At 35.3% G+C, this 20171-nt stretch overlaps 3 protein-coding genes, 2 non-coding genes and 1 pseudogene across 7 annotated transcripts; 4 read left to right on the forward strand and 2 right to left on the reverse strand.

Moving 5' to 3' along the window:
* The first annotated feature begins 158 nt into the window (after positions 1–158).
* On the forward strand, positions 159–3424 carry acs-12 (4-coumarate--CoA ligase 1-like). The gene is made up of 7 exons (NM_075634.6): positions 159–267; positions 319–636; positions 687–895; positions 978–1149; positions 1200–1374; positions 1632–2117; positions 3134–3424. The coding sequence occupies exons 1-7, from the start codon at positions 166–168 to the stop codon at positions 3322–3324; spliced, it is 1653 nt and encodes a 550-aa protein (NP_508035.1). The 5' UTR covers positions 159–165; the 3' UTR covers positions 3325–3424.
* Positions 3425–3460: 36 nt separating this feature from the next.
* Positions 3461–5737, reverse strand: F25C8.1 (annotated as a pseudogene). The gene is made up of 7 exons: positions 5621–5737; positions 5398–5576; positions 4846–5350; positions 4276–4799; positions 3974–4226; positions 3735–3928; positions 3461–3677 (listed from the first exon to the last, which is right to left on the reverse strand). Coding segments are annotated over exons 1-7 (1989 nt in total).
* A 720-nt stretch (positions 5738–6457) lies between these two features.
* ttll-9 (putative tubulin polyglutamylase ttll-9) lies at positions 6458–10378 on the forward strand (the record flags this gene model as incomplete). Its single annotated transcript, NM_001028670.2, has 9 exons — positions 6458–6593; positions 6642–6725; positions 7376–7856; positions 8538–8625; positions 8674–8870; positions 9477–9548; positions 9703–9803; positions 9861–9988; positions 10347–10378. The coding sequence occupies exons 1-9, from the start codon at positions 6523–6525 to the stop codon at positions 10376–10378; spliced, it is 1254 nt and encodes a 417-aa protein (NP_001023841.1). The 5' UTR covers positions 6458–6522.
* A 1098-nt stretch (positions 10379–11476) lies between these two features.
* On the forward strand, positions 11477–18723 carry pbo-5 (Proton-gated ion channel subunit pbo-5). Of its 2 annotated transcripts, none has more exons than NM_001029069.7 (9): positions 11477–11606; positions 11681–11747; positions 12890–13157; positions 13444–13612; positions 14424–14811; positions 14866–15020; positions 15069–15194; positions 15248–15316; positions 18387–18723. In NM_001029069.7, the coding sequence occupies exons 1-9, from the start codon at positions 11481–11483 to the stop codon at positions 18546–18548; spliced, it is 1530 nt and encodes a 509-aa protein (NP_001024240.1). In that variant the 5' UTR covers positions 11477–11480; the 3' UTR covers positions 18549–18723. The 2 variants fall into 2 exon arrangements, with proteins under 2 accessions (NP_001024240.1, NP_001024239.1); NM_001029068.5 differs by having other exon boundaries at positions 13459–13612; positions 18387–18722.
* On the forward strand, positions 16620–16673 carry cTel17.2. The gene has a single exon (NR_070306.1). It is a non-coding gene; the product is annotated as an Unclassified non-coding RNA cTel17.2 (non-coding RNA).
* Positions 16620–16673, reverse strand: cTel17.1. Its single transcript, NR_070307.1, has one exon. It is a non-coding gene; the product is annotated as an Unclassified non-coding RNA cTel17.1 (non-coding RNA).
* Positions 18724–20171: the final 1448 nt, after the last annotated feature.

The raw sequence follows: 20171 nt of genomic DNA on the forward strand, positions 1-20171 counted from the left end.
TTTTTTTTACTTGGAGCAATTGAAAAAAAAGCGTGTATGCACAGATTAAAAAAAAATCAAGCCTATTATTTGAAAAAAAATCTGTGAAAATACGCCGACGCTGTTTTAATGTTTTCAGTGACTAAATAGTATTTTTTTAAACATTATTAATTTAAAGAAAAAAATATGATTATCAAATCGAAGCTACCAAATTTGGATATTCCGGATAAGACATTTCACGATTTCTTGTTCCATGAATGGGAAAAATTTCGCGAAGACGTGGCGTTAGTAAGTTTTACAAATAAAATGAAAATAAATATTTAAATTTTGGATTTTTAGATTGACAATGACACATTTGCTCAGTTCACGTTTCAAGATGTAATGCAAAAGGCAGACTTCATTGCCAAAAGTTTGGTATATCTGAAAGTTGAAAAAAGTGAAGTTGTTCTGCTTGTGATGGATTGGTCTCCAGCAGCCATATATATTGCGTTGGGAGCATCAATGGCTGGTGCTGCAATCCAGGTTGTCAGTCCGAAGTTGCAAGCATGGGAAATGCAATTTCCAGTTAAAGAGAGTGAATCGAGATTTGTGTTCTCTGATCCACTCGGCCTTCATGAAATTGACAAATTGATGAAAACTCTGAACCGAGAATATAGAGTAAGTTTAGTTAAAATAAGGCAAATTAATTTTAATCAGTTTTTTTGTAGATTATCTGCACAGGAAGCCGCGACTTTGCAAACGGCTATCCAATTATTGAAGATCTGGCTTTTGCAGCTAAACAGAATCTTCCATTGCCGAAAATTGAACCGGACACTGATATTGTATACTTACCATACTCAAGTGGTATTCACGGGAAAAGAAAAGGGATAGTTACAACACACAAAGTCATGGTTGCAAAAACAATGGTAATGTGGAAGTGAGTTTAGAAAATTTTTCGAAAAAAAATTTCGCAAGAAAAAGTGTAGAATAAATTTTTTACACTAGAAAATAGTTTTCAGTACTTCCAAACATCATGAATTTCGCCGTGGGGATACTACACTTACAATGATTCCTCTTCACAAACAATGTGGTCTTGATGCAATTTTATGTGCACTGCTAAATGGACTAACAGTAGTGACAGAGAAAAATTTTTGTGTACACACTTTTATGACGTGCATTCAAAGATATAAGGTAAAAGTTTGAAGCTATGTGGTCTACTGAATTAGTGAATATTCTTAAAGATTCGAGCAGTTCATCTAACTCCTTACTTGATGAACTTAATGATGTTCGAAGCGGAGAACCATACATACAACATCGAATCATTGGAATGGGTGGTCACTGGAGCCGACGCTGTTACTGAAGAGCTGTACGAGGAGTTTACAGAAATATTTCCATCCGTAAAAACGGTGACTCAAAGTGAGTTTTAATAAGTTACATTTCGCATATATATATAAAGAATTTTGCGGAAATTCAAAAAAGGAGAATTGAAAAAGTTTCTCGATTTGAAAAAAAATTCGAGGATTTTTCAAAAACATTTTTGACGGAAAAATCACAATTTCTGAGATAAATTTTTGACGGGAAATTCAAATTTTCTGATAAAAAAAATTTTTGGCGGGAAATTCAAATTTTCTGAGAAAAAGTTTTTTTTTAAATAATGCAGATAATAATTTTAGCATATGGCATGACAGAAGTTGGCCTGATATGTCGAACATACAACAAAAACTATTCACCATCCTGCGGGCAGTTAACAGCAAATCTGGAAATGAAAGTTTTGGACATCTTAACTGGAAAAGAGTTGGGACCCAGAGAAAAAGGACAAATTTGCGTTAAAGGAATAGCTGCAGAAAGCCCGTATTTAAACAATCCAAAAGCAACAGAAGAGCACTTTCTGGATGGTTGGAGGAGAACTGGAGATATTGGATTCTTTGATGAAGAAGGAAATGTTCACTTGGTGGATAAGCTGAAAGAAATGATAAAAGTGTTCGGATATCAAGTGATTCCCAAGGAGATAGAAACACTTTTACTCACTCATCAAGCTGTAGAGGAAGCTGCAGTTGTTGCAATCAACAATGAATTGAGTGGAGAGAGACCTGTTGCATTTGTGGTATTGAAAAAAGGATTTGTGGCAACCGAAGACGATTTAAAGGATTACGTTAACAGTGAGTTTTATGAGTTATTTTTAAAGGAAGACTAACGGTTCCGACGATTTTGAATGTATAGAACCAAAATGAGCTCAATTGAACGAATTTCGTTATGCCACTTCTCAAAAAATTTTCAAACATTTTTATGGTGACACAAAATTTCGAAAAAATTACACTGATTTTGGCAACTTTTTTGTGTTGCATCTGACCGAAGATGATTTTCTTAGAATTATCATCCCTCTATTGTATATTTTTGTAGTTCATCTCTTTTTCTTTCGCAAATACGACACGAAAAAACGGCTAATATTTGAGATTTCAACTAAAATCAGTGTAATTTTTTTGCAATCCACCATAAAAATTTTTTGAAAATTTTTTAAGAAGTTTCGTAAATAACAAAATTCGTTCCTTTGTGCCTATTTTGGGGTTCAAAATTGTCTGAACCGTTAGTCCTCCTTCAAAAAGCTTCCGGAACAAGTGACTCTAGTCAAGAATAGTGGCAAGATACCCTATTTCCTCTATTAGTAAGGCATGCAAAACTAATTTTCGGACACCTAATTTGATGCAAAACTAATGGAGATGCAAAACTAATAGAGCTAATTTTCGACTAATTTTCGAACAGGTTTTTTCTCATGTTTTCCATTAAGTTATGGCATAGTATCATCAATTTCAATAACAACTTATGAAACAAAATGGACGAATTTTCCGACTGGTACGCAAAAATTGTCCGAGTTGTACTCATATTTTGCCACTTTTGACTTGTTATACCAAGTCTGTAAGAGTTTTCCTAATTTTTAGAACGATTTTAATATGCAAATTTTGAATTCCTAAAAATAGGGAACAAAAGAAGGTGTGCAAAACTATTTGAGGTGCCAAATTAATAGAGGCTGCAAAACTAATTTTTGATGAGTGATTTTAGATGCAAAATAAATAGAGGTGCAAAAATAATAGAGGCGCCTTACTAATAGTGGAAATAAGGTATTTGGTGGCACATACATGTAAATTGTCACAAATTACAGTTTGACTTCTTATTTCAGAACGAGTTATCCGATACAAACATTTGGTCCGCGTGAATATCACCCAATTCCTTCCAAAATCCGCATGCGGTACTCTACTTCGTCGTCTATTAGCAGAAGCTGCAGTAATGTCAGTCGCTTCTATTGCCGAGGTAGAAAAAGAATTTGTGCCAGAACTCCCAGCAGACATGAAATCCATTTTGACTCATTAAAAAGACATTTGTGAATCAGTTGAAATGATGGGTATCTTTATTTTGTTAATATGTAAATACACTACTGAAATATTACTTTACAATAAAATATTCTGTGGATAAGAAACTGGAAAAATAAAGCAAAAGAAAACAAAATCTACATTTTGGCCCTAATCTTATCCATGATGGGTGTTAAGTATTTATCAAATGCAGGGTGAACCTCTTTGTTGTTTAACTGACTATGTTTTGTCCATTCAAATAGTCCAGGATAAACATTTCCATCTCGTCGACCGAGAACACTTTTGAGTTCAAATTCGTGTATAGCAAAACCGTCCACAATGGAAACAGCATCCGGACGAATCGTGGAAAGTGACCTGAAAAACAAATATTGTAATTATTAACTTTCAAAAAAATCTACCAAGAAAACATACTCGTTAATACCCATTTTGAGTTGGTCTATCTGTTGAGATGTCATATATCCGTTTTCCATAAAATGACCTTTATTAGATACTTGAAGATCAAATATATACAGATTTGAAAGCGCTCGAAGAACTGGTTGCAGATCCTTTGGAGCTGTGCAAACTTTTTGAAGAAAATTCCGTACTATATAAAGTCGGACGTGCCACTAAAAATTCTACACGAATAGTTGCAGTTCAGAAAAAAAACGAACCCTTGCAGCCTTGCATAGCTCGATAGAGCAACGATTCCAAGCTTCATGTTCTGGGTAGAGTTCGCATTCGCTTTTAAATTTTTTCGAAGCCAATAACACAGTTTTTCGGGTGACAATTTCAAAATCCTCGTTGATTTGACGATCGGTTTACGTTTTATGAGAAGAAAGCTCAGATCTTGAACAAGGCAGAAACTTATGTAGATAAGCACATTGTCCTGTTTCCTGGGGTTGTTGCGCCATTTTCATCAAGTACCTAGAAAACTATGCTACATATTCATGTGTCAAAAATTTTCAGTTTTTACTTTGCCACTTGCAATAGCAACACTATGTTGTCTCCTTCATAAGTACAGCTGCCACAAGAAAACGCGGACAGCTCTGGAATACCACTAGCGTGAGAATAACCGTGGCCACCGCATGCTAGTCGACACTGCTCAATTCCTTGTTGGACTTCAAATGTGACCACAGCCTTCAAACCACTAGAAAGTGAATGCAAATCGGGTAGCAAAGACGCGTTTCCCTGCCGAAGGTCTTTCGAAATATTAAGGAAAGCTTGCTGAAGTTCTTCTCCAGCCATTCTAAACGCAATCGTTTTTGCAATATACGGAAGAATTCTATATTGCTGAGTTTGGTAGTCCAAAATTTTGACCTCTCCCGCGCCGGGAAGCGGTTCACCCTGCCGTCGCACGGTAGAATATCTTGTTGCAATAGTAACCGCGTTTGCTAAATAATTGGCAATATCCCTAACCATCATTGATCGGACGAACACCATACCACCATATGCCAACTTCGAGTGTGGTGGTTTTTGGTAGGTACCATCGGGATGTACCTGAAATAATGTTTGATATTCATAATGCTAGTCAACATTGTTTTACTTTGGAATGTCTCATTAGCATATTCCCCCTAGATATTCTGTAGTTTGTGAACACAAGATATCCATTATCTGAACCATTCGACCCCAGTTTTGGTCCAATATCTCCTAACTTGATATTCGGTAGAGTTTTATGTGTTTTGAGGTCTCTTATCTGCACCAAAAACGGATGAGGTCCAACGCAAACTCCATTAGTCCATAGATTGGCAACAATGATTGCAAAATTGCAAAACTTTCCAAGGCTACCGGGCCACCACTTGGCGCCACTGATAGTCGGTGTGTGAAGCACAAATTCCGAAGTTTTTTGACCATATGTGGCTGTGGTTTCAAGTTTTGATAAATTGGTGCCATGACCCATCTCCGTTTGAGCATACGTTCCAATTATGGTTCCAGAAAGAGCTCTAGGCATCCACTCAGCAAGTTGTTCAGGCGATGCCTGAGATTGAAGAACAGGCAAAAACATGAGATAATGAAGGGAAAACGCCATGGAGTCTCTAACGTGCACCAGCCTGACATGCAAATATATTTGGAATTTTTTAAAAACTTTTTAACGTACTGCAAAAAATATGTCGTTTTCTCAATGTTGGTTAAATCAATCATTTTATAATTTTTGGCCATCCCAGCCAGTTTTCGAACGGAGTTATCAATTAGTTCATCTCGACTCATAAATGGTGTTGGCTTTAAGTCCTGTAACTCTTTGTGATCTTCAACGCATTTTTCTACTTCTCGGCGAGCCTGTAACACAAAACATAAAAAAATAGACTCCCTTTTCTTTAGACCTTCAATCTTTTCTCCCCTCCATAGTAGTATTCAGTTAGCTTATCAACATTGAACGAAGCTTTTTTCCTCTCTTCGGTAATATCGGGGTTATCACCTTCACAAATGTAACGGTTCATTCTGGAATTAAAAAAAGTTAGTTTTATGACTAGCAATACGTTTGAAAAAAGAGCTGAGTAAAAAAAACTATTTTGCTCTGTTCACTACCAATCCATTTTATACAACTGTTTTATCGCTACCCAGACTTTTTTTGGACTTTTTTCGGCGTTGATAATGAGCTGAGTATCTTAGTCTACTGCTGACCTGCCAATCACACTCTGTTAAAAAAAAATATGTCAACGAAATAGAACACGGAGCGTACTTTGGAAAAAAAAACAATTTGATGACTATACAACATTTTTTTCACCAAGTTCGCTTATCAGTTGATATCAGAAAGATGAAAATGCACCATGTCTGCTTGCTATTAGAACCGAAATGACCCAAAAATTCCGAATTTTGTAATGAGACATTTTGAAAATTTCTCAAAAAAAAGTTATGGCGATTTAAAATTCTGCAAAAAAAGGTCCATTTTCAGCTAAAATCAAAGTTTGCCATCTTCTTGGTGTCGCAGTCTCTGGAACTTAATTTTTATTCAATTTCATTTTTTAATAAATGTTGTGGTTTTTTATTGCGCGTTTATTCGTTGATTCAAGGACATTTTCAGCCAGTGGGGCACAAAATTGTAAATACTTTGAAACTCTCGAAGAATTTCAAAAACCTTCTTCATGGGGTAAGCCCCACTCAACCAAACTTCCTGTTCCGTTAGGTTGAATAGTTCAGTGGGCGGAAAAAGTCAGTTTATCGGGTTTCTTACTTATTTGAATGCCAACCGACTAGTTTTTGGATTTTTTTTGTTGTGAAAATCATGTCTTCAATTTCTAATGAACTTTCTGTTACGTCTTCTCAAAATGTCATTTCCAATTCGAAAGAGCAAAGGTAATTTTTTCGATTGTTAATTTTTCAAAATGTCAAAAAACATGTCAGAAAAAAGAAAATCTTGTTCAAATGTGCATTAACCAATACAATCTCGGACGTTCTGACAAATCGAGAGGGATGGGCGCAAACACAGTAAGAACTATTTTTTAGTATGTTACAAAGAGTCTTCAAATTTGGTTTTGGACCGATTTTAAAAAACAAAAAAAAAACAAAATTTTTTTTGGTCGAACTTCTGACCAAAAAACAAAAAACAAAAAATAGAATTTTTCAAAAAAAAACCAAAAAAAAACAAAAAAAACAAAAAACAAAAAAAACAAAAAAGAAATTCAATGTTTGATATCAAACGGGACGAAACCGAAATTTTTCATGAAATATTTCTGTTGATTCTTCATAAAAAATTTTTTTGGTCTCAAAAAACCAAAAAAAAACCAAAAAAAAAAAAAAAAAAAAAACAAAAAACCAAAAAAAAAACAACAACAACAAAAACAGCCCTGCTCCGCATGTATAGTAATCCCCGAACGCTAAATCGCACAGCGCGGCGAACGGCGACGACGAAGGCCCGGTGGCGTTGCCGCTCTCACGCCGCTCTCATTCTCACACGCAGCTCTTACATGGAAGCCTTAGGCAGCACTTATTAATTTTGCACTCTCTAATAGTATTGCATGCCTTACCAGTAGTTTCTAAACACATCTATGAGAACTAATTGTATGTTCTTTTTTAATCATAATAAATAATTTTCAACAGCTCAATTTGGGTTTTCTTACTGAAATAATAAAATTCAGAGGAGATGACTGGCAATTCTTTTGGGTGACTCGGGAATGGATGACAACTTGCTACGACAAACACAAATTCAGTGAAAAGCAAATGATATGCCACTTCCGCAATGATTTTGAATTGACACGAAAGGATTTTCTCATCAAAAACTACAAAAAAGCAAGAAAGGCAAAAGAAAAGTCCGGAATTGACGTGGTTTCAGAATTCAACTTTCTCCCGTCAAGTTATGTTTTACCCACTGAATATCACCTTTTTGTTGAAGAATTTCGAAAGTATCCAAACGATACAATATGGATTATGAAGCCCGTCGCTGGAGCGCAAGGAAAAGGAATTTTCTTGTTCCGAAAACTGAAACATGTGCAAGAATGGAAAAAGAAAGATAGTTCTGGATCAGAAGCTCTTCCTTATGTTGTACAATGCTACGTGCACAACCCCTACTTGGTTGGAGGGAAAAAGTTCGATGTCAGAATCTATGTGCTGGTTACGTCAGTAAGGATTTTTTTAATATTTAAGGACGATGCACTGCGGATCTGGAAGCAAGGTACATGAGCCTGGTGGTGATCCTATTAGGCCACGTCCTCGCCGGGGACTGTAGCCGATAAGTTGCTCCACTTCCCAATCAGGGATGTTTTCACTCGTGACATCGTTCACCCGTTTTTGGGCATTTTCCCGGGTGATGGGAGACCCGCTCACCCGTTGTCACGGAAACGGGTGAACGACAACTTAAAAAAAAAACAGAAATTAACAACAATTTCATGGAAATCGAAGGAACAAAAAGTTGAAATACTTTCCTCAATTGCATTTCTGTTATTTTTCGTTCATTTTTTTGTTGTTGTTTGTTCGATAAATGGAGAGCTGTGCTTGAACTAGTACGTTTTTTTTCGAAAGAATTTTTTTGGCCATTTTTTAAGAAAACAAATCTCACCCGTGTTTTTTCACCCGTTCATGCATTCATCCGGTTTTGGGAGTTTTCACGGGTGACGGGTAACCCGCTCATTCGTTTTTTGGATTTTACGGATCAAAAACATCCTTGTTCCCAATAGAGGCTTCGTGAACCTAGAGGGTAAGGCCAGACTTGAACTCATGATCTCCAGTTTCCCACTACCGACAGACCTTTCCGCCGTTGAGAAGGAAATAAAATGAACGGTGTAAAACAATGTTTTTTTTCAGTTTAGACCTCTGAATGCATGGGTTCATCGAGAAGGTTTTGCTAGATTTTCTCATTCAAGATATTCAACAGACAGTGTAGACGACGCATGTAAAAACTTTCCTTCTAAAACCTTCTACGTCGCATATTGAATTTCAGTTGTTCACTTGACAAATGTTGCCGTTGCTAAAACAGCGGCCGACTACGACCCAGAAAGAGGGCTCAAATGGAGTTTACCAAAACTATTCCGATTTTTCAAAAGTGTTCATGGACAGTCAAAACTGTCAAAAACAATGAATGATCTGACCAATGTTATAATTGAAAGTTTGAAAAGTGTTCAAAATCTTATCATACAAGTAAGCCAACATTTCAGCTCACTTTTAGACTCCAAAATAGAACTGATGCTATTTGAGAGAAGACCTTTAAAAAAGGTCCCTTCAAAAAATGAAAAATGTAGCATGCGGCAAAAATCAATCTGAAATTGCTCCAAATGATAATTTTTGAAAAGCTTTTTGATTTCCAGTATTTCAAGATATGCAAATATTATGGAAGTTTTTTGGAATTTTGTTTGAAATAAAAATCTGAAACTTTTTTCCCCAAGGAATTTTCCAGATCAAAAAAATGAATTTTGCAAAAAGCTTCCAGAGTGTTTGCCTACCTTGAAATCAGCCGTGTGCGTCAAATCTCAAATTTTGCCGAGCTTGACAAATTCGGAAAATCTTTTTTTCGAATATTTGCCGAGCCATTGCCAAATTTTTGATGTGTGTGGCAAATTTTAAAATTTGCCGCTCTGGACAAACGACAAATTGACAAAATTTGCCGCACACCCTTCAAAGTGCTTGTCCGCCGCAATTTTTTCCCTTTCAAAAGACAATGGTTTTATTTTGAAGTCTAAAAGTGGTTAACTGAAATACTTTCCTTGTAAGTAATAAGACCATTTTTATTTTCTAGTTAATTTTCAGGATAACCACTGTTTCGAGCTGTATGGCTATGATATTTTATTTGACGAAAACTTGAAGCCATGGCTGTTGGAGGTATAATCTTAGGCTAAAATCTTAATGATCACCCTTCATTAATTATCGGGAATTTTTTTCGATGCTCAATGAGCTGGAAAATATATGATTTGAAGCTGAGAAACAACGTTAAAAGCAAAGAAATGAATTTTTCGAAACTTTCGAAAGTTTTCAGGTCAATGCTAGTCCTTCGCTTACCGCATCATCACAAGAGGATTTTGAGCTCAAATATCGCATTTTAAATCACATGATTGATGTGCTAGATATTGAAAAAAAGTAAGTATCTGCTGAAGTAGAGGTGAAATGAAAGTTAACATGACATAAATTATACAGGTTAATTGGAAACGAAAACGAAGTTGGCGGTTTCGATTTACTAATAAAAAACAGTAAGCCTGTGGAGTTATGCAAAGTTGACTTTCATACACAACCGTTTTTTGGAACACAGTTTAACTTGAGACTGGGTAAGAACATTTTCAGAACATCATTTCATTTTGTGCTTCTATGAAATATACTTCCTACTAGCAACTGATATTCTTGATCACTCGATAACAGCTGTGTGAGCATTTAAGATTATATTGCAATTAGATGAGATGTACTTTTAATGACACGTCTGTCTTATCTTCTAAAACCTGGAAATGACACACCGACAAATTGAATTTGCATCGAATAAGAATAAATAAATAAATAAATAAAATATAATAAAGAGCTTCATACACTTTCGAACATTTAGAGTTCCCCCGTCTACCTCACGTTGAAAATATCTGCCGTGTGGTGACCTATCAAAATATTACACTAGATACCACATTACCCAATTTCCAGGTGACTACGTTGAAGCGACTCCGATGCCGTAATCAAATGAGTTCTTTGAACTGTTTTTGGATTTAATTGAAATTTTATATTAATTACATTTTGTTGCTGATTGTGAATTTTCAATTACATACAACCGATGTATGTTTTTTTAAGGCGAAGAAGTGCCAGTGGGGAAAGTGTTAGACACTACTTATCTGGTGCCTCAATGACCGAATATCATGACAAAACTTTTTCAAACATTTTTTGAAATGTTTTTATTTACTGTCAAAAAGTGAGAAGTTTCTCAGTTTCTGTCACTCATAATTTTGGAAGTCGACCAAAAAAAATTCCTACATTTTTTTACACAGTAATTTTGTTTTTATTATTTGGATTAAAACATTGTAGGGGTCGGAACATGCGACATTGCTTTGGGTTTCCTCCAAAGCTCACATTTATTTTTCAAAATTTTGGCTATGTGTCAATACTTAGACCAGAGAATATGCAAAATCTAAAATTACTTGCAGTGTTTTATTAGGATATTCGGTCGTTTTCGATCATTATAAGTATACATTATAAGTATAGTTCAAAGTTATTCGCGAGAAAAATTTATTTACTCACAAATATTGTTTGTACCCAAAATGTTCCAATAAACCTCCATAACAATATAACATTGTGTCTACTAGATTTAATTTACTTAACGTACAATGTTATAAATTCTGTCGAGTATTTCAACCGAAAAATCCAATCGTTGTAAACAAAAAAGATAAACTATTGAGATGAACTACTAGAGAATGTAACATTTTTGAGAAGATTGACTTAATTCGATAGATTGTCTAATATTTTAAAATAGTTGTAGTTTTGTAATCTACTGACCCTTGATTGCACCTAACAAATCATCCACATCTCACCTCTCCACAATTTCACCATCTCTAAGGGATAATGATAGAAGCGGGGCGGAGCCTATTTATGTGGCGGATGGGAGAGGAGCGACTCCAGAGGGCTCATTTGCGAGATGATCTGACGCACATCTCACACCATCTTCTTTCTTTGCATTTCTCACATTTTCTTTAAAAAAAGTGGATTAAGAATATATTTTTATACTTTTTTCTTCATAATCCTGTAATATGTTTTAGCCGTTTTACCGTTAATATTTTTTTCAGAACTATGACTCGATTATCAATTTTACAACACCTGTTAACATTTTTAATACTTTCTAAAATCAATGCGACATCAACGACAGAATCATATTTTGATAGCAGTGAAGAAGCTCCGAATGTTTTATTAAATCATGTGAGTTTAATATTCCTAACATAAAATGTTTCTAATAATTATCTAAGAAACAATAAAATAGTACGTTTTTTCAGCTAAACAACGAATCTGAAGGTGAAGAGCTCACTCAAATAAATGACACTCAGCCTGCCTTTGTCCCAGGTAACTTGTTTTTGATTCCTGTAGTTTAAGTAAATTGCATGACTTTTCGATAGACCTAAGTATTTTTTGAAATGTTGCAACTTTCAACACCCTCTGGAAGCGAGAAGAAATGATTTCGGAAAACAAATGTATTCTTCCCTTTTCTCCTAACCAAAAACGTGACCTAAAGAACAAGAATCCACATGGAGCGTCCACACTAATTTGAATTTGGGGTGCTGTTACGTAGTCAATGATCATTTCATTTTGGTGGGGTCTCATTTTAAACATTTTACCTAAATTGACCAACGACTGCTGGAGAGGGTTGATCAAAACATATAATGGGAAATATCATATTTGGAGAAACAACAACAAGACTAATCATGCAGATTCGGTTGATTCTAGAAATCTAGGTGCGCAGTTAAAGGTGGAGTACCGAAATCTGGGAAAATTTTTTAAATGATTTTAAATTTGCCCCTGAAATCGAAAAACTGCGTGCAAAAAATAAAAAAAAAATTTCCCTGATTTTAAGCTTGAAATCGCGAATTTTATTTACTTTCCCATTACTTTTTTTTCAAATGCGCGCCCAAATAAATTCTCCATGGAGCGCGTAGGGGGAGTGAAAATAGGTAGAGAAAATTAAATGAAGCAGACGCGCTCCAGGGGGAATTCATTTGGGCGCGCATTTCAAAAATCTCACTGGGGACGCAAATGAAATTCGCGATTTCAAGCTCAAATATTAAATCAGGGAGATTTTTTTGATTTTTTTTAGATAGATATTTGGATTCAGAGACAAATTTGAAGTCATTTAAAAACATTTCTTAGACTTTGCTGCTCCACTTTTAATATTCAGTAAATCAACATTTTCGCGTATCCAAAGTAAAAGTTAAAGTGTAACCAATACACACATTTCTTTGTGACACCTCAACCAGTGCTCACCTCATGCGACCTCATCCTCCGCAGCTCCTATCGCCACTCAAAAAGCCCCATTATCGGTTTTGATTTGTGGGCCACATTGTGTTGCCTCTTCGCACACTCTCAAGCTAACTACATTCTGTCAAAAAAAATCTTTTTTGAAGTTCTCAATATTTTTATGGCATAACTGGGAGATGAAAACGAAGCATTTATAGAACTGAATGTACAATTATCATTTACGTGATTTACAGGTTCTTCAAAACGCCTTACTGAATACTTACTTTCAAGACACAATTTGAATGCTCCGCCCGATGGATTATTATATGTGGAGTACGAACTTGAACTGGTTCATATTTTGGGAATTGATGAATTGAAGCAAACAATGACCGTTCTCATATATGTTGATGAGCATTGGGTCGATCCTAGTCTTACCTGGGATCCAGCACTTTTTGGAGGAATCACGAAAACTTGGATTCCATTAGACAAGATTTGGGTCCCAGATATCATAGTTTTCAACATGTGAGTTGATAGCCTTTTGTCAAAACTAACCAGAATTTCAAATTATTAAAATGAAATCTACGGAATTAGACTTCCATGCGAAAATATAATACATGTGCACTCTAACAATTATAATTAGCTATTTGGCGGAAGGAAGGGTGTCACAACAACCAAACATAAAAATTAGGATGAGAGGAAAAGGGAAGAAACAGAGAAACATAGAGATGTGGAAACGATAGGATGGTGTTTCCCCCAAAAACATTTTAAAACAATATTGGTGGCTTCTCAAGCCCCCAATCGTCTAAAGGGTAAAATCTAACAGGCTGGCACATGAGGATCTTCTCTCCGCTGTTCGAGCACCTGCTCGAATTCACTATAATGGTACCATTGTTGCGAGTCACCCGGCGGTGCATACAGTGTCTTGCGAAATCAACATAAGACATTTTCCACTTGACGATCAACGATGCGCAATTGAGGTTAGTCAATGAAAAATTAAAGTAACAATTTTTGAACAAAAGTACAAAGTAAGGTTGCCAGGTTACCAAATAACTTTAAAATAACTGAATTTACAAATCCAAGACATCATTCTGATAATTATTTGTATACACATAATACCCAAATTAACGAAACAACGCGTAGTAAACATAAAATATAAAAAAGGTGATAACTAATTAAACACCAGATTCGAGCGGTTGTGATTTTGTCAAGTCGGCAAAATGTATGATGATAGCTGAAAATTAGCTTTTTTTGAGGAATATTTTGGATTACGAAGTATTCAACAAATATCCAAACAAAGCAATAAGTCAAACTTACAGGTGGAGTACCGAAATCTGGGAAATATTTTCAATTGACTTCAAATTGTCCCCCTGATTCCGAATATCTATGTGAAAAATTTCGAGAAAAATTACCATGATTTAATATCTAATTGTAAGCTTGGAATCACAAATTTACGTGGTGTCAGGCTGTCTTATTGCGGTTTGATCTACAAAAAATGCGGGAATCTTTTGCCCTAGACTGCAATACTAATAGAGGCTGCAAGACTATAATTTTCGATTGGCCCGTAAGACTAATAGGGGTGCAAAACTAATAGAGGCTGCAAGACTAATAGAGGAAATACGGAAATTATAAAATTAGGGAATTTTTTTCACATCAATGTTTGGAATCAGGGGCAAATTTGGTGTCGATTAAAATTTGTTCCCAGATTTCGGCAGCCCACCTTCAAACGCAACATACGCTCAAACAGGAGAAAACAAACGTTTATGACCTTTCATTGAAAATTTGTTACAGATTGCTTCATGGGCTTATGGTCAAGAAAAAATTCGACTTCATGCTCACACAGATCACTCTTTAGAACACTACAAGCGAAACGAGGAATGGCATTTGCTGAATCTCAATGTTTCAGAAGAAAAATACGAACACGAGGGTGTCGAGGTGTCGGAAGTTAAATTTGAAATTTCCCTGAAACGGCGGCCACTATTCTATATGGTAACATTGACGTTTCCTAGTTACATAATGTGTGCGATATCTGTCGTGGGACTGTTTGCTCGGTTTTCTACAACTGGGGAAAGAGAAGAAAGATTCACATTAGGAGTAACTGCAATCTTGACCATGGCAGTTCTCTCTTTGGTGGTCAGTGAGAAAGTTCCGCACAGCTCTACACATGTGCCTTTATTGGGTCAGTTAACTATTACTTCATAGGAAATAAAAACTATATCTATCTCGTTTCCAGTTGCTTATTTTCTGTTCAATATGGTCATCGTGTCGATTGCTGCAATGACAACTGGAATCGTCATGAAAGTTCATCGTTTGGGACGATATGGCGACGAGCCAAGTGATTTCTGGATGAGGTGTTTCTTATTGAAACCAGTGTTTCGAACAAGTAACGTGAGTTGTGTATGTTAAAATTTGTTTGTAACTGTTCAAAAATTATAGCGCCGAAAGTATCGAATGAATCCAGAAGAACCGACTCAAGTGATACTTGTTTCTGAAGCAAAAAATGGAGAAGTTCTCACAAAGAAATCAACGGAGCTCAATGGAACCGTGGTAAAAGAAATTATGGTATAACCAATCAATAAAAAACAAAAAAAAACTTTTGAAATGAACATTTTCAGCTTTCAAGCCGTCTAGAAGCTCTAGAAGAGTATATTCGCAAAATGGTAAACCGATGTGAAACGATTAAGGTGAGCAAAATCTTGCATTAAAAGTAAAATAACTACTCATGTGGCGCTGAACTAACCAATTATCATAGTAATCCGCTTCAAAACTATCTTGTTTTGTTTAAATTCAAATACAAAAAGTTGGGAGAACTCAGTTTACCCCTATCATAATTTCGGTAACCCACTGCAACTTTTTTCACACGAGGGACGAGGCAAAGCCGGTTCTAGGCCATGGCCGAGGATCCGTCAAGTTTCAGCGGCAATTTATCTTGCCTTGTTTTCCGCTTGTTTTTTGTGGTTTTTATTTGATTTTTTCTCCGTTTTTCTTACTAAAACTGATAAATAAACTTTTTTAAGAGTTAAAACAATTTCCATACAAACAAATTTTTTGTTATTTCCGACAAGTAGTGCTGAAAGTTGTGAGGTAAGTATCATCGATTGTGGTGATGCAAACCCTAATTTTTTTTCCAAGCATGATAAATGAATAAGCTGATTAGATGAACAAGACCGGCAAAAAAGTTTTGAATTTTTGCAAAAATAAATTCAATTTTTACTCCAAAAAATCACGATTTTTTTAACCAAAAAATGAAATTTTAAAAACCTCAAAACTTTTTTGGTTGTCGTTATGAAAATCAAATACATTTAGCATCTAAGCAGCTTATTTGAAGAAGGTTAGGTTTTTGCATTCCCGCAATCGATGATACATACTTACCTCACAACTTTCAGCGCTAGGTACTTGTCGAATTAACACATTTTTTTTCATATGGAAATTGTTTTAACATCTGAGAAAATATTTATTTATCAGTTTTAGTAAGGAAACACGAAAAAAATCACATAAACCACAAAAAACAAGCGGAAGCAAGGCAAGATAAATTGCCGCTGAAACTTGTTGGATTCTCGGCCATGGCGCCTCGTCCCTCGTGCGAAAAAAGTTTCAGTGAAACCGGCCAGAAAACATTCCTATTTTCCTACGATTTTTGTATTCGAATTTTTATTCGGATATTTGTGTTCGAACGTTGTAGAAGTGTATGTGAAAATGCTCTAAATTTCTCAAATAGCCAAAAGTTTTCGTGAATTAGGCAATTTACCAGAACACTTTTTTTAAAAATTAATCTATGCGACCTGATAACTGAAGCTCAGAAATCATGATCCTCATTCCGAGTTTCCGGTGATAACGTGTCTTGCGACACACACTTTAATTGCGTTCACCCACTTCTTGTGTGCTTTGTTTCTTTTTCTTTTGCGCTCATCTTCTTCATCGTTTCTATCTGTCATTTGCACACGCATTGAGTAGTCCACACACACAAGACTGCTGAATGTAGAGAGCCACACACAACACCAACTGTGCCCATAAATTGTTGAATGTGTCTTTTCCGCTGTTAGAAGCCGGCGGAATGGGAAGACAAGCAAATCCACAGAAAGGTGGTTCAGTACCTTACGCAAGTAGCTGGTTTTTGTTCAGTAATTTAGAAATCAAGAAACTTCGCGGAATTAAAGAATTTTCAAAATAGCTTGAAAACATTCAATAAACCTTTATGCTATTAAGGATGCCAATAAGTTACAGATAAAAATTCCCAGTATCCTCTATCGCCATTAGATTCTTACCAGTATCCTCTGTTGCCATTAGATTCTTATTACTTTATGGGTATATGGTGTATGAAGTATGATATTTTATTTAAAAAATTTTCATGTGCTTTTGCTCAGCCCAGGTTCTTTTACAGGAGGTTTTTAAAGTTTTTGTCCGTTCTGATTTTAGCTCACGTAAACATTCAGAAAATTAAAAGGGTGTAGAATTTGTGGTTATTTTGCTTAAATAGACTAAAACTGGTCCAAAAACATCAAGTTTCATAATGAAACTTTAAAACAAATGCACAAATTTTTTTTATGGCGGATCAAAGGGGCTTTTTTTAAAAACTTTTCTGATATTATTCCTTTCATCCATGGTAATTTATCTCGCATAAACTCGTTGATTGAGAGACATTTTAAGCCCATTGGCAGCCAATATTGATCATTTTTTCGATACCTATGGGACACATTTATTCGTTTCCGGTGGGGCACGAAAACGTTTTCGGTGGGGCACGGAAATGTAAATTTTATTTGTGCCCCACTGTCTGAAAATGTTCTTAAATAAATAAAAAGACGCCTAATAAAAACCATAATGTTCATTAAAAAGTGATAATTGAATACAAATCAAGTTCCAGACGCTGCGACGCCGAGAAATTTTACAGAAATTTTGCTTTTAGCTGAAAATGGGCTTTTTTTTTCAGAGCTTTGAACCGCCATAACTTTTTTTTTGAGAAATTTTCAAAAAGTTTCATTACGAAATTTGGTAGTATTTGATCACTTTGGGTCTAAAATGGGAAAGTATCAGATTTCGGTAGTCCATCTTTAAAAACATGTTTGATACGTATTTTGAATTGAATCTGAGTTTATTAACTAAAAGAAGAAAAATAAACAAATAAAGCGAGACGAGTTCAACTCGAGTGAAAGTTGAAAAAAAAATTATAATGCTATTTTGCCATTTTAGCACCATTTAAATTGTTTTTGATCATTTTTCGATAGGATGTACTGCACCCTTAAAATTTGACCTGATCAAAATGTGTAAATACTATGATAATATAAAAATTGTTCAAAACAACTTTTTTAAAGTATAACAAATCTTCGAAATGTTTTTCATAACAAACAATGTGTTTTCATTATTTTTCTACAAAATAAAAAATTTCAGACAATTAATTTGCTTCGAAGATTTTTTGACGACCGACAAAAATTTATTTGAACTAATTTTTTTCAAACTTTTATTGAACATATGTTCTCTGTTCATACTTCGTTGTAAATTGAGCAAAACCTATTCAACAAACGGGGTCAAATGAAAATAAGCAAGCGCTGACAGAAGCCTAAAAAATTAATACGTTAATCTCGGTAAATACACATTAGGCGATCATAAGATTGAAAAAAAGTTAAAAATACAGATCATGCTTGTTAACACAAATTTCCACAAATAAATTAAATTGATAAATGTTGACTCCCTCCTCCGGGACTAATTGAACCGCTTGATCATTGAATCGGGTTTAATTGATTAATAATATTATTTCAGTGGGAGCTTGACGAAATCGACGCAGCCGAAAACATAGAGCTAGTTCGCCGCCGATCAACAAATGGATATGTTCGAATTTCGGAACGTTTGGATATTTTGTTCATGTTTCTTTTTCTGTCGACTGTAACTATCCCCGTGGCTGTGCTGTTTTATTTAACTTGAAGTTTTGCAATTGCCAACAAAGACTTCTAAAACGGGTTCTAGCTGCAATGGATTCCAATCGGTTTTTAAAACACTATTTTTCTCTTCAAAAGTTACCTTTTCCTTACTATTTGGTTGTCAAAATTACATTTATTTGGAAATTTTGTGAGTTTTAACTTGTATATAAACTTGTTTTTCCATAGTTGTTTGATATTAATTATGCTACACCAGGATAAAAATTATCATACACCAGCCGCTTGCACGCGCGTGCTCCGACTGACATTCTCATAACTGAAGCCAAATTCTAAAACTACCAACAAGGGAACACGATAACTATAAGGTGCGATTGAGTAAAACTGAAAGTGGGGTTCGAAAGCTGGCATTCTGGGCTTCCAGTATTTATAATTTATTTTTGTGCAAGAGGCCTGGAAGTCTGGAGAATTTTATTTGAAAATTTAGTACTGAATCCAATGTATTTTCAATGATTAAAAGCGGTCACGTGGCGTCCGCGCCCCCCAAACGGTTTGATCAAATACTACCAAATTTCGTAAAGAGACTTTTTGAAAATTTCTCAAAAAAAAAGTTATGGCGGTTCAAAGCTCTGAAAAAAAAGCCCATTTTCAGCTAAAATCAAATTTCTGACAATTTCTCGGCGTCGCAGCGTCTGGAACTTGATTTGTATTCAATTATCACTTTTTAATGAACATTATGGTTTTTATTAGGCGTCTTTTTATTTATTTAAGAACATTTTCAGACAGTGGGGCACAAATAAAATTTACATTTCCGTGCCCCACCGAAAACGTTTTCGTGCCCCACCGGAAACGAATAAATGTGTCCCATAGGTATCGAAAAAATGATCAATATTGGCTGCCAATGGGCTTAAAATGTCTCTCAATCAACGAGTTTATGCGAGATAAATTACCATGGATGAAAGGAATAATATCAGAAAAGTTTAAAAAAAAAGCCCCTTTGATCCGCCATAAAAAAAAAATTTGTGCATTTGTTTTAAAGTTTCATTATGAAACTTGATGTTTTTGGACCAGTTTTAGTCTATTTAAGCAAAATAACCACAAATTCTACACCCTTTTAGTTTTCTGAATGTTTACGTGAGCTAAAATCAGAACGGACAAAAACTTTAAAAACCTCCTGTAAAAGAACCTGGGCTGAGCAAAAGCACATGAAAATTTTTTGAATAAAATATCATACTTCATACACCATATACCCATAAAGTAATAAGAATCTAATGGCAACAGAGGATACTGGTAAGAATCTAATGGCGATAGAGGATACTGGGAATTTTTATCTGTAACTTATTGGCATCCTTAATAGCATAAAGGTTTATTGAATGTTTTCAAGCTATTTTGAAAATTCTTTAATTCCGCGAAGTTTCTTGATTTCTAAATTACTGAACAAAAACCAGCTACTTGCGTAAGGTACTGAACCACCTTTCTGGGGATTTGCTTAGGCTTAGGCTTAGGCTTAGGCTTAGGCTTAGGCTTAGGCTTAGGCTTAGGCTTAGGCTTAGGCTTAGGCTTAGGCTTAGGCTTAGGCTTAGGCTTAGGCTTAGGCTTAGGCTTAGGCTTAGGCTTAGGCTTAGGCTTAGGCTTAGGCTTAGGCTTAGGCTTAGGCTTAGGCTTAGGCTTA

Source organism: Caenorhabditis elegans, chromosome V (assembly GCF_000002985.6).
Source record: "Caenorhabditis elegans chromosome V".
In the NCBI taxonomy this organism is placed as follows: domain Eukaryota; kingdom Metazoa; phylum Nematoda; class Chromadorea; order Rhabditida; family Rhabditidae; genus Caenorhabditis; species Caenorhabditis elegans.

Bases quoted from the DNA above. Each gene is read 5' to 3' on its own strand.
- acs-12 (NM_075634.6), top strand. From the start codon at position 166: ATGATTATCAAATCGAAGCTACCAAATTTGGATATTCCGGATAAGACA. The intron at 1,150-1,199 runs GTAAAAGTTTGA...ATATTCTTAAAG, and splicing joins CGTGCATTCAAAGATATAAG to ATTCGAGCAGTTCATCTAAC. The intron at 2,118-3,133 runs GTGAGTTTTATG...TTCTTATTTCAG, and splicing joins TTTAAAGGATTACGTTAACA to AACGAGTTATCCGATACAAA.
- pbo-5 (NM_001029069.7), top strand. From the start codon at position 11,481: ATGACTCGATTATCAATTTTACAACACCTGTTAACATTTTTAATACTT. The intron at 15,021-15,068 runs GTGAGTTGTGTA...CAAAAATTATAG, and splicing joins CAGTGTTTCGAACAAGTAAC to CGCCGAAAGTATCGAATGAA. The intron at 15,195-15,247 runs GTATAACCAATC...GAACATTTTCAG, and splicing joins CCGTGGTAAAAGAAATTATG to CTTTCAAGCCGTCTAGAAGC.